The following is a 16,453-nucleotide window of genomic DNA, read 5'->3' as shown; positions in this document are numbered from 1 at the left end:
AAAACTTACCGAGGATTTCACAACGAAATTATGGGCATGAAAAATTGCCACGTCTCGTTCAATTGGAATTTCCGTTTCTAATGAAAATAAATCGATTCTCAATGTTCGGCCGACGCACCTTTACTTTTTCTAAATGAACAAAGTCATCTTTTTCCCAGTTCATATATTTTTTCAGAAACAAATTTATACATTTTTTGGTTATTCAGAATTTTTCTTTCGAAACTTTTTCATTTCGCTGCCAATTCGTATCATTTTCAGATTTTTCACTCGGCCGTTTTCGAGATCATTGGGAAAGTTTGTCGAATAGATCGACGGCCTCTTTTCTATTCTTGTTGATGAAAATTATCGTGAGAAAACTGTTTATCCCATCTATTTTTGATTTTTGAAATTTTTATTCCTTCTATCTTTGTTACAATACACGAAAACTTTTGCCCAAAAAATAACACCGCCAACTTTGAGGTTTTCAATACAGAGGAAGAGAGAAAAAATTTCCGGAAGAATGAAAATATCTTTCTTTTTTTTGTCAAGAATCTTCCGACGTTTTTTTATTCTCTTTTTATTCGGCCCCATTTTGATTAGTTTATCATGTTTACTACTGGTATTATATTATTGTTATTATTATTGTTACTGCTTTAAATACTATATGATATTGTATAAATAGAATAATGTTATACAAGCTTAACGCTTATAGGTGTGTATACATATGACGTATACGTATTGTAAGTACATACTTGAACAATTTCTCGGCACTAACTTTTTTGTGTTTCGCGTGATTTTAAACACTTATTTTTTTTTTTTTTTTTAATCTATTTTCAGACTGTGTTTTCGTTAGTTTTTTTTCCAAAAGTATGATTAAATCTACAGTAATAAATTACCGACGTACAATTAGTAATAACGATTATAATTATAATAATGGCACTTTGAGATTCAAGAACTTTTATATCCTAGACAATTATATATGTATATATACGTATCCTGTATCCACGTTACATATATTAAGGTAAGTACCAAATACAAATGATCCTAATAGAATTATTTCGCGTTTATGTAACGATAATATTTACGCTATTTCTAATGTAATAATAATGGAAATTAAGTAACGAGGAAAAATTCGTCAGTGAGTATAAAATATTAATTATTTATAATATGTATTAGATAAATTTGATTCTATAAACAATACTATGAATTTATACAACGATTATTATTATACTTATACGTATTTATGCTATCCAAAATACGTGCCAAGGCTTTAATTTTAATTGTCATTATCAGGCTGAATACATGCTGTGAGAAACGGTATTATTATAAAGTTTAAATAATACGTGGAATTTATAATTAATTTGTAAAAAGATCTGCGTTATTTTCTACCGTAATAATTGTTTTATCAAAACTAGACAAGAGAAAAAAAGTCGTCTAATTTCATTCCTATTTTCACTGTATTATTCTTATATTAGTATACCTAGAAACGGCTATATTGCAAGTTATGTACCCTGATTTGTATAACCTAGAGATGAGAATACGTTGTTCGAAGTAACACAAAACGCTTTCGACAAAAATGTTTGATATTGAAAACAGACAAATAAAAAAAAAAATAAAAAACAATACTGTTAATGATAAATGAGCAAGGATTACGAGACTAAAATATTCAATGCATATATTCGCCTCGGAGGATAAAGAAAAAAAAAAAAGATCTGCGCTGTTTTACGTACGATAAGTTATTGTACATTATACAGAATTTTCAAATCGACCACGTGTATATATACAAACACATAGATGTGTGTATAAGTATAAACTGTAATAAATTATATATGGAGGGGGTTTAAGTACAATTGCAAATGAGAAAAGTACAATATAATATATATATTAGCTATTGGTTCGGACTATGAAAAAAAGAATCGGGTAGAATTCGTTAGATTTGTCAGGACTTGTATTCACAGGGCTGCAGGTAAGTAGAAAGTCATCAACTTGACTGTATGGGAATATATTTGAATTCGAATAAGTGGCACAAATTGTTTAAAAGATTTGAATTGAACGACTGACTTGAATTGTAATTTGAACTGTATCAAGTTACTTGAATTGAAATACAGTGACTTTGGAATTGTGGAACTGATTTGCGTCGAAATGATAGACTTGAATCCCGATTCGAATTGAAATAATTTACTTGAAGAAAATACTGGTGACGTGAATTTAACAAACAGTGACTTGAATTGAAAACCCTTGATTGCGATTTAAATGAAACGCTGATTGAAAAAGACTCGAATCTTGAATCAAACGATGTACTTGGGTTGGAAAAAGAAAAAAAAAAGAAATGAGTTGAATAGAAATTGCAGCAACGGTAAGTAACTTGAATTACAAAACGTGAGTTACACTGAAGTAAGGCACTTGAATTGAAAAAAAAAAAAAAAAAGAATCCAGTGACTTGAATTGCAAAAATTCAATCACACAATGTACTGGGGTTGAAAAAAAGAAATGAGTTGAATTGAAGTTGTAGCAATGGTAAGTAGTAACTTGAATTGCAAAACGTGGATTACGTTGAAGTAAGGCACTTGAATTGAAAAAAAGAATTCAGTGACTTGAGTTGCAAAAATTCAAAGAATGCACTTGGGTTGGAAAAAAAAAAAAAAGAAAAAAGAAACGAGTTGAATCGAAATTATAACGACGATAAGTAACCTGACTTACGAAAAGTGGGTTACATTGAGGTAAGTTACTCGATATGAAAAAGTTTATTAAAATTGTATCAGTAATGGAGTTTAATTGACAATGAGAACAAGACAGGAAAAAAAACAATGCAATACCTAAACTTGACTTGAATCAAGAAACCTAATCGAGGCACAGGGAGAAGAGTCATTAGCTATAACGAACCAAGCGATCGAAAATGTGTTGAAATGTGAAAATAAGCTGGCAAAAATATGACAATGACTCACGACCAGCCCTGATATAAAAGAACCCAAAATCGACAACATAACTAGACTCCAATTGTCGTATCCGTGATTTGAATACTACGGTAATAAATTCGATGATTATTAACTAAAGATCCGTAACAGGTCCGGAACTGTTCAAGCTGGTAGTAAAGTTTATTGAACCGCAATTATCGCTGGTACCAGTCGTTTTATTATTAGCATTAGCTGCCGTAGGCATTTTGGGGCGTGGTTCAAAAACAGAGGATTCGTCACCCGATGAAGAATTGTTAAGACTAATCGAGCTGACCGGTGAACGGGGATCGGCACTGCTGCTGTTTCCGTCAGAAATCGTCGTCGTCGTCGTCGTCGTCTCGTGGATGTTATCGTTCATCGAAGTTGCAGTCATCGTCGTCGACGACGATGTAACGAGATGCCTGATACCGGGACCCGCTTCGATATCTTCGACGCTAGAACCGTTCGTCTTCTTCCGAAGTATTCCGACCAATTGTTCCAGTCTATAGTGATAAAAATCACACGGGGCGATTATGGGGCCCCATTTTTTTTCCATCATTATTTCGGATTTTTTTTTTTTGTTTTTTTGTTTTTCTCTCTGCTTTTCATTACCATCAAGTGTTATATTCTCGGTTTTATCACGTTTTATTTTCGATTACTTGTAATGTTAATATAGTTACGATGTAGATTATTTCTGCCTTGTTTCTCTTTCTTTCTTTCTTTCTTCATACGTTATTAAAGCGAATTGGTGACAGAAAAAAAAAAAAACGACTTTCATAAATCGGTACGGACAAATTTTTGAAAAACGAAATTGCGTAACAACACGTAGTTTAATATTACCGAAAGGAAAACAGAAAAAGAGATAAGACAAAGTCAACTCTCTTTTTCCTTTGATATGTAAAAAAAAAATGCAGTAAATAAAAATTTCCCTGATATTAAGGAACAACGTTGTTACGATTATCGACAAAATTTTCACTTTTCAGCTCAGTGTGAAATTTTTCGAAAGATTTGAAAATTTGGTAAACGTTGGAGTGAAAGAAAATTTTATCTCACCAAACAGTATCGTAATCCTAAGCGATAACGATGGAAACGATGGAACAGTCCAATTCGATAAAATACCTTAAAAATTGAAGATCTGATTATGCGATATTATTACCGATTAATAAGAAATGGCAAATAAAATTTTTGACGTTATTACATATTTCGCGTTAAACAATTTTCACGCGAGATGAAAAAAAAAAAGAGAGAAAGAATTAGAGACGCTTGCTGCAGTAATTTTCACGATATGTAAGTATTATCACACATATGTGTATAGTATAAGCATTTATATTATTTTACAGCGTTTAGTATATAGTTAAACCACATTATTATAGATAGTATAATCACTAATGCATGCATATTTATGTACATACACACACAAACACACGCATACACGGCACTGTTGAAACAAACACAAACATTTACATTAAACTGAAAATTTTTTCTATCACGCGAAAAATGTGCAAAAAAAAAAAAAATCCGACGTCAATTCGCACGTAAAAACAATTTTGTTTTGAAAATTTAACAAGATTTATTAACTTTTCTAATGAAACTACATCTTTTATTGAATGTATTATGCATAGATGTGATTTTTTCAGAACTGAACTATCAAAAACTTGATGAAATCCGAGAGATTCTTTTCCTACAAACAGAGGATCGCCAAAAGAATTGAGATATTCTTGGTAATTTTTGTGAAGGCAGAAAACAAATTTTTACCCATCAAAATATAAATATACAAGCGAATTATTACTTTCAACAGCGCAACGCTACGAAATGTACAATAACGTATCGTATATATACACATATAATTACAATAAAAACTCAAGCCAATATACATTTAGATAAGATATTATATACAAAACACACAAGAAAAATAATTAAGCATGCAGCGTGTATAATATTGAACACAATGCAAAGAAAGATGGAAATGAACGAATGATATATTTAAAAAAAAAAAACCTACGTGCTTTGTTTTGGTTTTTTTGGTTTTGACGGGTCGTATGTACAGTAGAGGTAGGTTGAGCCCCCAGCAACAATATACCATACATGTAAATCGTTTTCTTTGTTTTTGTGATTTTTTTTTTCCTCTGTCTTTTTCTAGTGTTTAATTAAATAGCGCCATTGTAAATAATAGTCGAATTGAAGACCCATTTTATGGATGAAAAAGTGTGTGTGTGTGTGTGTGTGTGTGTATATACGTGTAATGAAAATTTGATTTTTTGTCAGGATAAAGTTGGATAAAATGGTTGGAATGTGGAAATATTTTGAACCGCGATAAACGGAACAAAGTCAATTTGCTTGTTCAATAAGTTTGACTTTGCATTGTATTTTATAAATTTCGAAAAATCGTATCCGGATTTCTTAAGACTTATACAACTAACGTTCTAAATTAATCGTTCCAATAGTATGATTTATAGATACACCGAAAATCGCGTAATTAACTAACGCGTCGATTATTTTATTTATTTTTTTTTTTTTTTTAATTAATACATTTTTTTATAAAAATATGATTGCTTCAGTTTTTTCGTTTATACAATTACAGTAACGTCGCGAAATAATGAAATTCAAAATTCGAGAACGTATGTCAAAGTTTGTTGATGTATTTTTCTAAATCGTCACTGTTTAAAAAGGCGCATAAAAACAAAAAAAAAAGAAACTTCGATTATCGAAATTCGGCAATTTTTATCAAATTTTCAACATATCAACCGAAAATTACATCTACGTCGGTCTTTTATCAGTATAAGCAATTTTTTACGTTAAATAATTTTTTAGTGATTGAAGCTAAAAAATGTATACGCATTGTCAGATGAAAAATATTCAAATGTTTTCCTTAATTTTCAGAGATTATTCAGTTGATTTGTGAAAATCAGGAATTCGATGATCAGGCTAAATCCTTTCTAACAATAATGGGTTCTCTAATATCCCTGTTTCTCTATATATAAGCAGTGGTGTAAGTCGCCTTTGTCGGTGGAGGTTTGAGGCCTTTTGAATTAATAATCCTAACCGAGCATGCCGGTTTCTTAACGATATTAACACGCCCGAAAGATTTCCCATCGACAACAGCAACTTCCGGGATATCGACGATGCGGTCATTGGGGGTGAAATTTTTCGCCCGAATTCCCTGATGCAAGCCGATGATATCCGGTGATTTTCGATCATCCGTTTCGTCGTTAAAAAATTCCTGATCGTTACAGTCCTGCATACACTCGTCAAAGACAGCGCGTATCGCGTCATTTGTTATTACGGGATCGTTATTGCAGGAGCCGTCGATCTTCATCGGGGTTGAAGTAGAATTTATAAAATCATTTTTGGCCGATATGTTATCATCGATCTCGTGTTTAAAAAGTAAAAAATCGGCGCCGATTTCTTCCTCAAAAATCGGTTTAAACTTTGCTAAAGTATTTTCGTTATTCGGTGGATTATTTTGGCACAATTTCAAGTCGATCGGAGAAAAATCGGTAACGTGATCGGTGTCGGGATCGGTATCGGGATCGGTATCGTTTTTCTGGGATGCTAAAGGTGCGGTTGCGTGATCGGTGTTACTGGTTATGACTGCAGAGTGTTGCGGTTGCGATGACTGTGTTACTGTGGTATAATTATGCGTGGTGATGATTTTTGTTTTGGTGACGTGATGGTTGTCAGGCGTGACAGATCTTGGTGAAGCTGCAGCTACTTCGGCGTTTTTTACTACGCACTTTGATGCCTGATTTTGGGCCTTATTTCTCGACGCCATCGCCTCCTGTAGCTCCCGACGCAAGGCCAGCGTCTCTTCTTCGAGTGCGACTATCTCCTGACCCTCGTCGCTATATAATTGGGTTACAATAAATTCCAAAGGTATCAAAAATAACAACGCTATTCGCGGTGATTCGAGTCGGCCGTAAGATTTTAGATCAAATTCGGGTTTAAACTGGTAACCGATTCCGTGATTGTTTTTCATTTTTTACTTTGTTCATGATTTCCGAAAAAAAACAACAAAACTCGGTTCCTATATTCGAAAATCAGAATTCACAATTTGACGATAAAATCGGTAAGAGTAAGATTGCAAATAAGATCGGTAAAATTTGTAAGAGAAAACTAATCGTGTTAAAATATATTACGATTCATTCTACGCACATATTATGCAGAAAAAAAATATGTAAAAGCAAATCATTTTCATTTCCTAACGTTACTTCAATTATTATTATAATCGTAGATTAATCGGCATCTTTTATGTCTTCCAACGATTAATCAGCTTATTACAGTGTCAAAAATAAATGCAGATGAAATGTAATGATCAATGAATCGATGCTCAAAATATTGGAGTGCCGGCAAGTGCGCAAATTTGTGCTGCACATCACTGCGTGAAAGTGTGTAAAAAATTTTTAAAATTGACAACAAGTTCTTATAAAAAAAATACACGAACTGAAAATTCTTAAACTTGATCGAATTTCCCATTTGTGCAGTTTTCTGTATAATAATCAAATTGTGCGGATGGGGTATTTTTATTTTAATTATTCTGTATCATGATGATATTTTTTTCAAACTGTTTTGTATTAACATCTGGCCTCCGTATTTGATTTCAATAAAGCCTTGTTAACGAAAAACTTGTTTGCCCTAGAACGTTTTTTTTTCTTCCTCTCTTCAACAATTAATACCAGCGATCAGAAAAAAAAATTCGTCCAGCTGAAAATTATACAACGCTTCTTTTTCCCAACTTGAACTATGTTCGGTAAAATTTTCCAAAAAACTATGGAAAACTCTTCGCAAAATCGTAAGTAATGAGATTTTGGTCGGCCATGAAATTTGCCGACCATCGGTCGAAATGCGGACCGTTTAGCGTGGAATACCTCATAAATAGATAAAGTCAATAAATATACGATACCGATATAATACGTCAAGATTTTTTCGTTGCAAAGTTTTATATTAATTAGAAATTCATTTCTCAATTGCAGTTTATTCACGTAGGTAATAATAATTATATTTCCGAACAATTGAAAAAAGAAAATCTGGAGACAAAAATCTCTGCTGATCGTTGAAAATTAAGAATCGCACGAAAATCGCAGGTATGTGAGAAAAAAAATTGTGTTTACAGTGTAGAAGAATAATCCAGTCAATGTATATGTATATTTGAAAAAATATATAATATGACGCGTATGAATGATGTAAGTTACTCACTTAGCGCTTGATTTGAGGGCAGCTAATTCCTGCTCAACTTTGGCAAGCCGGACTTCAGTCTTTGTCTTCTCGTCAGTAATCCGCGCTAATTGATTCTGAGGAGCAAAAAAAAAAAAAAATTCAATATTTCTCATACGCGGACAGTGTGTGTTATGCCAGCTGATTCATTTCAACGGTTTTAACACCGACGACAGTGATCAAGATACTCGCATCAGGTCAAATTTCTAAAATAAAATTTCAAAATCATCTCCATTTTATGTACAGAAAATTGATTATCTAATCCAAAAATTTGTTGAACACAATTTGTAAAGAATCGTGGAAAGATTCGGTTACGAAATAAAATTGAAAACATAACAAGATATTTTTCATACCAATTAGCAATAAAAAAAAGGGAACAAACCGACAATATAATCGATTCTTTCCGAATTCATTGAGAACTGAAAGAATTTCTCGTTTCAAGTTTGACGATTTTGCAGTTTTTATTACATATAATATCTTTGTTTGTGCTTTTTTTTTTTGTCTATACGGTTAAATATAAGATTGTAGTTTCAAAAATTATATTAAAAATCGACTCAACGAACTTGAGTCTGACTTTTAACGTCTAACTTCATCACTGTTCTGTTTTTTTTTTTGTTAATTAGGTACATCGCATGGTAAGTATAAATAACAAAGAAGAATACAAGATTTCGTCGTCGTATCACAAGTCTGGCAGACTGAGTAATTTAATAACCAACAAACCAAAATAATCCACGTACAGCAGGGTGGTCCTCATTTAGAATGTTGACGAATTTATTCCGGATCACCCCACCAAATCAACTATAAATAATTGAAAAACAATTCACAATTTTTTTCAGATTTTTATATCAACTGTAACCCGTGCCTGTGAGAGAAAGGATTTCCCAATTCAAAATACACGTGTTTCGGACACGTTCTTGGTATATATTTTACTGTAAGAGTAATAATGTTCGAAAAAATCCATGAATGTGAGGTTCTAGTGAGCATGAGTGCTACTATCTGAGAAAAAATTCACATCATCATACCAGGTAACATATACAATTGCATTTCTTATAAATAAAAAGAAAAAGTCAAATTTCTAGGGTGTGCAATTCGTCGAGATTGGTTGGGACGATGATGTGAATTTTTTCTCAGATAGTAGCACTAATACTCACTAAATCTTCGCAATTACAGATTGATTCGAACATCGTTACTCTTACAATAAAATATATGCTGAGAATGTATCCGAAACAATTGTATTTCAAATGGTGACACCCATCCATTCACAGGCACGGGTTGGAATTGATATAAAAATCTAAAAGAATTAGGAAATTGTTTTTGAATTATTTATAGTTGATTTGGGGGATAATCTGAAAAAAAAAAATCATCAACACCCTAAGTAAGGATCGCCCTAACGTACAATGGATATATAAATGTACGAAATAATACGTGTTTGTAAAATTAAATACGGTAGAAATTGCAGCAGGGAGAATTTAGTGGCTATAATGTTGTAGGAGGTGATGCCCGATGGCGTGGGCAGCCATTGCCTTTCGGCTGATGAGGCTAATGGATGTTTGTAACCCGAGAACCCTGCGGAGAGATGAGAACCCGGCAAAGAGGAGAGGAGAGGAGAGGAGAGGAGAGGAGAGGAGAAAGAGAAGAAGAGAGGACCGAGAGAAAGGCCTGCCTTTCCCTGACAGCCGCTAAGTGGCCGCATACCCGCCCTGTGCTCATGACGCCCGTCCCTGATGAAATCCCACCCCCGCCATATTTTTTGTTTGCCCCCCACCCCCATAACATCATACGACACCGAGCGTCCTTTTTGTTTTTTGTTTTCCGTTACACCCGTTATCATTGCGTATATCTCTCTACCTCTCTAACCTCTCCTTACACTGAGCAAAAAAATTTTTAGTTCCGGTTACCGCTCAGTCCTCAACTATTTTCATTTTTTACCAGAATCGAAAACACATAGTTCTAGGTATTAAAAGTGCCAAGTAAAAACCCCTGACACTCGAATTTAATTTAATATGCAACATCATGGAGTTTCGTAAATCCGAAATCGGATAATCATTTCGAGATTCTGAATTATATAAAATATGCGCAATTACTTATAAGATCTCAAAGAAATCCCGTGAATTCGATACAGGGTTTCTTTCTTTTTTAAATCCACAACAAAACAACAGAAATATGTTTGAAATTATTTCAAATCACGTAGCTACTATACATATGATTGAAAACAACTTGAAATCAAGCAATTTGTAGGAATGGCATGTAATTAAATGAATCTCGAGATGAGAATTAGTCAAGTCTGCGGATAAAATCAACTAAATTTCGAAATGACTGCACAGTTAAAGAAATGATTTGTTAATTATAATTTACCGAACATGACAAAGGAAATGTTACTTTTATTCAAAGAAACGTTATCCTATCGATCAGTAATTTGAAAAAAATTAATAAATAAATAACGTGCTCGGAACGATAATTTGTGTTTTTAGAAAATTTCTTTGAATGTAAGAAAAAAAACGTTTCTTTTGACATGTCATATTTGTTAGAATCAAAAAATTTTCTCTATATATTTATGTGCGTAGCGATCGGATAGACAATTTTTTGAGTCTCGACAGAGGTAGAAAAATCCTGCAGGCTGGCGGATTCTCAATGCGGGACAATGTTTATAATATGAACCAACACAAGGCATAGAGCAGCACATAATACGTACAGATAATATAATAAAGAAGGATCGAAATAAGAGGTGCAGTGACGATGATGGCGGGGCTGAGTCGCCACCTGGCCATATTAAGTTGTCCTAATCAAACAGTCAGGAGAGAAAAGAGAGAGAGAAGAGGGGAGAGACTGCGAAGGGAGGAAGAGGGATAAAAATTGAGGGAGAGAAGGAGAGAGAGAGAGAGAGGCCGTTGTGCAAACACTGAAATTCGACTGTTCAGCGTTTTGGCCTTCTGTCATGGGAGGATGAATGCCAAAACAATATTCTCAGGGTAAGTATCATCTATCACGAATAGTTATGATGATTTTCAGGAAACTCCATCGTTTTCAGTGCGATTAAAAATTAGACTGAAGTTAGTAACGTCGGCGTTTCGAAATATTGAAGGGTAATCTCTATTTTGCAATTTTTTTAATAACCTTCAAGCGGCTAAGATTTGAAAATATGAATTACTTTTGCCTTGTTATAATTTACTGCATTTCAGATATTCCTAAAATTACGAAATACACGGCATTTCTGAAATACGAATCAACGTTACTAACTTCAGAGTAATGATTGAAATTAAAACGAAAAGATTCGTCAAAGTTTGCAGGAATTTCCGGACTCATTCTGTGTACCGTCAGATTATTTGAAAACAGAAATCAAACTTGTTTACCATGAAAATTATTTTTCGCAAGTCTGAAATTCAAAATGACGGATCAAAATCGGAAAAAAAAGGTTTCACGATTAATGAAAGCAGATATACTGAGATTTTTGATAAAGTTGGAGATTGATCGGGTAAAAAATTATTCAACGCTACGTCACAAATTTCCTGTGTGCGTAGAATAATTAATTTCAGGGTAATTTTTAGATAGATAATTTTTTTACGCAGTTCCTCGCGTAGGATGAATAATTTGTTCAAAAAAGAAAGTTACAAGAGCCGTATTATACGCATAATTTTCGAGCTTTGCGAGCTACGATAAAATAGCGGTATAAAAATACGAATAATAAAGGATGTGAGAACACTTATAAAATGCTATACGAAAGTTTTTCCTTCTACCTGAAAATATAAAAGGGTCTTTACCCTAAGCGGATGGATCAAAGGTGCCGAACATGCAATATTTTCGCGTGTAAGGAAAATGTTTGGGTTTTTATTTTAAGGTGGCTTAGAGAGAGAATAAAAGACTGAGAGGAAGTACAATATAAAAAATAATACGAATGGGAAAACATCGGCAAAACAATTCAGGCTGATTCATGTAATACACACGATGTCAATTCGTAGGTCATATTTTAGTTTATCACTTAAAGGTGAAGGAATATTTTTAAATTGGTTAAAACTTATTGGATTCAATATTTTTTAACGAATAACGGGTTTTCCAGAACGAAATTGAAATACTACAGAGTCTAAACTATCAAAATTTTACAAAGAAATTGACATGAAATACGAAGCCAAATGAAAAGAACAACAAAAAAGCAGACAAAATAATAAGCAGCATTTCAAGAGATTTATAAAAATCGACAAATATATCAAATTTTGGATTTTATTTTTATTATTATTGAAAAAAAACAATTTGTTGTCTGCATCGATTGAGGAATTGAGCTATAAAATGTTTGTCGCGAAGAAGCTTAATTGATGAGTGTAAGATTGGGTACAATTTTTTTTGAAAAACACGACGAACATTCAAGCAGTATAAAGAAAGCTCTCCATAATTCACTATAAATTCAAAATTATCGGGAGATTTTCCGTAGGAAAGAAAAAGACGCTGAAAAAGGCACAAAGTGGAATAAAAAATGATAAAAATCTATGATTTTACCTTCAACTCATCCAATTCCGTCGTCGACGTATCGGGGATTGATGAAAATGGCTGTTTTTCGTTCATCATTGATTTTACTTTTGATATTAACGATTCCTCGCGTACTTTTGCCGCCTCTCTCATTTCCCTGACAATATCTGTGAACATAGATAGAAAAAATACCGTTGTTAGTAATTTAAAAATTGATATTAAAATGCAGTTTGTATCGAATCATATATTTGTAGAATCGTACTTTAATCACATATGTTTCTTTCTTATATCCTCGAGAACTTTCGATCGTTGCGATAAGCTAAATTATAATTATGATCGATATCTGTGACATAATTGATTTTGTCGATTTTGAAACTTTTTTTGCCAAACTTATCAATTAGTATAATTTTTATCTCGTGAAGGGTTAACCTGATAACATTCCGGGTTGATAATCGGCGAAACTGCTTTGTTTTAATCTGGTCAATTCCATTTTCACAGTTTCTAGTTCGGCTTTGGTTTGATGAAGTTCTTTGAATAGCTGGCTATTGCTCTCCTTCAATGCGGTCACCTGAAAAGTAATAAAAATAATTAAACAAAATTAAAATAAACTAAAATTATGTGAATAAATGAACGAGTGGTAAGTTCTTATCTTTTACATAATGACCGATCGATCAACCTTTCAAATCTCAGTTGTCAAGACACATGGAATCTAACTCTCAAGATTAATGCGACGATAAGATATCTAACGAATTCTCAATTGCCTTTGCTAAGTCTGTAAAGCCTAGAACCTAATTAAGAGACTGCCAAACTTGAATTTACAAATTAATTGTATTCATTTTTAGAACTTCAATTTATTATATACAAGCTACTGTTATGATTCTTTAACATTTGAATTTGTGAAGAACGGCAAGAGTTGGTTAACGAATTGACGAGACTATTCATAATTTCACTATGGAACGACACAGCGAAATCACAACTGTCACTAAAGAAGCAGTCTTCCTGAACAACATGCCAATCTTGCTGTATTCCTGGTTAATTAAAATTCTGCGACAAGTATAAACCCTGAGAGAAAACACAAACAGCAAAATTCAGAGAAATCGACATGAAATTCTACCTGTTCGATCAGCGAAAGGACGAGTTTATTGCTTCTTCCAACAGTAGTACCAGAACTCCCGCTATCAATTGATTCCGAGTCATCGCTCTTGCCAAATTTAGGTATTTCGAGAGGTCCAAGTCCAGGATCGGAGTACCTCCTATGTTCAGATCCTAATTCTTGAGCAGCGACGCCATTTTGGATGTTAGCAGCAGGCGGCAGACTGGTGTAATCCCCGTTTTGATAGCCAACGCCTGTCGAATAGCCGACGTTATTCTCTTGCAGGCTTAAATATCCGTTGAGATGGTTGAACGGCGGCGTCGTTTTTCCTCCTAAGATGCCGGATGCACCCTGAGCGTGATTTTGCCTCCCCCTGCCTTGATAGCTGTGATAACTGGGCCTCGGCACTGGCTGAAAGAGCTGATACATGGGCGGCAAGGAAACGGGCTCCATTGCGTAGGTCAGAGGCATCGGTGAATAGCCGCAAACTGCTGGATCCGAAGCGGCTGTGAAGAGTCGCTGGCTGTTTTGGGTAGCCCGTAGTTGTTGCTGGAGCGGCGACTGTTGCCAATAAATTTTACCGTAGTCCGTCTGAGCTGCGGAATTCGCAAGCGCAGAGATGTAGCTTTTTTGCTGTGAGTTTAATTGCTGCTGCTCCTGCTGTTGGCGCGACTCAACACATTGCGATAATTCACCTGTCTGAGGCGAGCTTCCGGTTCCCTTTTTGCTATTTCGTCGTTTACTTTTTTTGATATAATAGCGATTATTATGTTGATTATGCGAGTTATTGCTGTTGCTGTTGGCAGTGTTGCTGCTGTGACTTGATTTTTGTTGAGATGTTTGATCTCGACGACTGTCAGCTGGTCTGTAAAAATTATTTTTTTCTTCTTGGTATATAATTAATTGTTGTTTTACTGGGCGTTCTTGTTGTTCTTCGATTGCAATTCAATTTCCGGGTCTTTTTGGATCGGTTTTGGGTATTTCACTTGCAGTTTTTGGTTAATATTTGGATTTCTGAGTAGGTCTTTTGCTGGTTTTCAATTGCACGAATGAATTTAATGTTGCATGGAACTTAGGTTTCCAAGCCGCTCTTGCATCGCTTTTGGGTTGTTTTTGCACTGTTGCATGCACATGTCAAAAAAACCCATCCCATTTATAAAACTTCTTTCTCTACTTTTAAATGGCTACATACAAGAGAGAACAAAGGGTCTTTTATTCTCAAAAGCAAATACAGTACGAACTATGTAGTAATCTTTCAATGTCACCCGATTGAAAAAAATCAGTACACAAACAGCGGGACTAAGAATCGAAACAATCGCTTCTAACTGCAGATCGAAACTGATAACCAAAAGTTTTAAAACCTACTGAAAATCTTCGACAATTAGTCAATTCCTAATGACATAAATGCTATAAAAATTCAGCGCTGGTTGACGTTTTCTTTTATAAATCTTACTTAAGATCTTTGAATCGAGTAAAAAAAAAAAAACAAATGACAACACGCCATCCGAGAATCGTGACTTTCATTGGATCTCGTTTTAAATGAGTATAAAATTGTCAGAGGATACAAAAGCGCAGCATTGTCGCAAAGAAAATCAATTTTACAGACGAAAAACGTCAATGCTGAATATTATACAAGTGTACAATGCTAGAAATTGTTCTACAAAGATGCATGTCAGAGTCTAGAACCTAATGCAAAAAAGAGATTGACCCTCTGCCAAGTGGTTATGACATATACAGACCTAGGAAAAAGGAATACGAGGAGAGGACGATCGAAAGAGGGATTCAAGGGATAAATAGAACGACAGCGTCGATGCCAATTAGCATAATTCAAACGATACTTAACCTTTTATCCATCGTTGTCGTTATTGTTGCCTCTGTTTATAAACTGCGGTGATTCGTTGCCGCTTTTCACTTGTTTACTTGTCAGTCGACAAACAGAGGATGAGTCGCGAATCAGATCAAATTTTTCGTGCAAAAACGGGACATTTCATCTCTCCAAGGAAATAAGAGAACGGAACTAGTACCGATCCTGACCTGTCGCTGTTTATGCTCCTGCTGGTGCTGATGCTGATGCTAATGGCACCACGGAGTCAAAACTCGACTGAACTCACCAAAATCACCGCCGCCATGTTGTATTGCCCCTGTCACGTGGTAGCACCATTTTCAAGTTTCGAGAATTCGTCGTGTTAAGTGATCGCAGCGCCCTACCGGTGACCGCGAGTCGAAGCTTTGAAAAGAGTCTGACTCTGATTCAAATTATTCCATAACGCGAATTAATAAAAATGAATAAAAGACGATAAAAAAAAATAAAAAATGGCAAACCTCGTGTTTTCTCGGTGTATGAACCATGGAGCAATATAGATAAAGTATCGTTCGATGGTTTGATCCGGAAACAATTTCAGATATATTTGGAACAGGATACCAGGATAGTCTTTCGGAAAAAAATTTCAAACATGGGCCGATGATTTTGAAAATCGGCTAAAACCGACATTATTCACGTTGGCGCGTCGGAAAACGGAATGAACACAGCAACGGAACAACGCAAATACAACAAAAATAACATAATTATTGCAGCTCCGAAATATATTAGCTGCGATTTGTAAATGCAGGACAGACTTGAATATTTGTTCAGATTTAGAAATATAAGTCAGCATCTTGTGTCACGTTGAATTGAAACAAATTAATAAGGACCCGTAGGTTTGATAAATTACGATAGGATTGTACCAGAGTTACATCATAGGATTATATCGTACGCATTCGTAATCGTAGGAAAATCAGC

General features: G+C 34.4%; 1 protein-coding gene across 3 annotated transcripts; it reads right to left on the bottom strand.

Annotated features, from left to right (window-relative positions):
- Positions 1 to 450: 450 nt before the first annotated feature.
- On the bottom strand, positions 451 to 15,819 carry LOC107222562. Of its 3 annotated transcripts, XM_015661979.2 has the most exons (7): positions 15,518 to 15,818; positions 13,696 to 14,539; positions 13,011 to 13,149; positions 12,612 to 12,748; positions 8,106 to 8,200; positions 6,647 to 6,754; positions 451 to 3,415 (listed from the first exon to the last, which is right to left on the bottom strand). In XM_015661979.2, exons 1-7 carry the CDS (start codon positions 15,526 to 15,528, stop codon positions 3,028 to 3,030), a joined length of 1,722 nt encoding a protein of 573 aa, XP_015517465.2. In that variant the 5' UTR covers positions 15,529 to 15,818; the 3' UTR covers positions 451 to 3,027. The 3 variants fall into 3 exon arrangements, with proteins under 3 accessions (XP_015517465.2, XP_046600912.1, XP_015517464.2); XM_046744956.1 differs by lacking the exon at positions 6,647 to 6,754 and having other exon boundaries at positions 15,518 to 15,819; XM_015661978.2 differs by lacking the exon at positions 451 to 3,415 and having other exon boundaries at positions 4,992 to 6,754; positions 15,518 to 15,819.
- Between the last annotated feature and the right edge of the window lie 634 nt (positions 15,820 to 16,453).

This window comes from Neodiprion lecontei, chromosome 7, assembly GCF_021901455.1.
Source record: "Neodiprion lecontei isolate iyNeoLeco1 chromosome 7, iyNeoLeco1.1, whole genome shotgun sequence".
Classification (NCBI taxonomy): Eukaryota; Metazoa; Arthropoda; class Insecta; order Hymenoptera; family Diprionidae; genus Neodiprion; species Neodiprion lecontei.
Note: the sequence above shows the minus strand (reverse complement) of the source record. Positions and strands in the feature narration are given on the sequence as shown.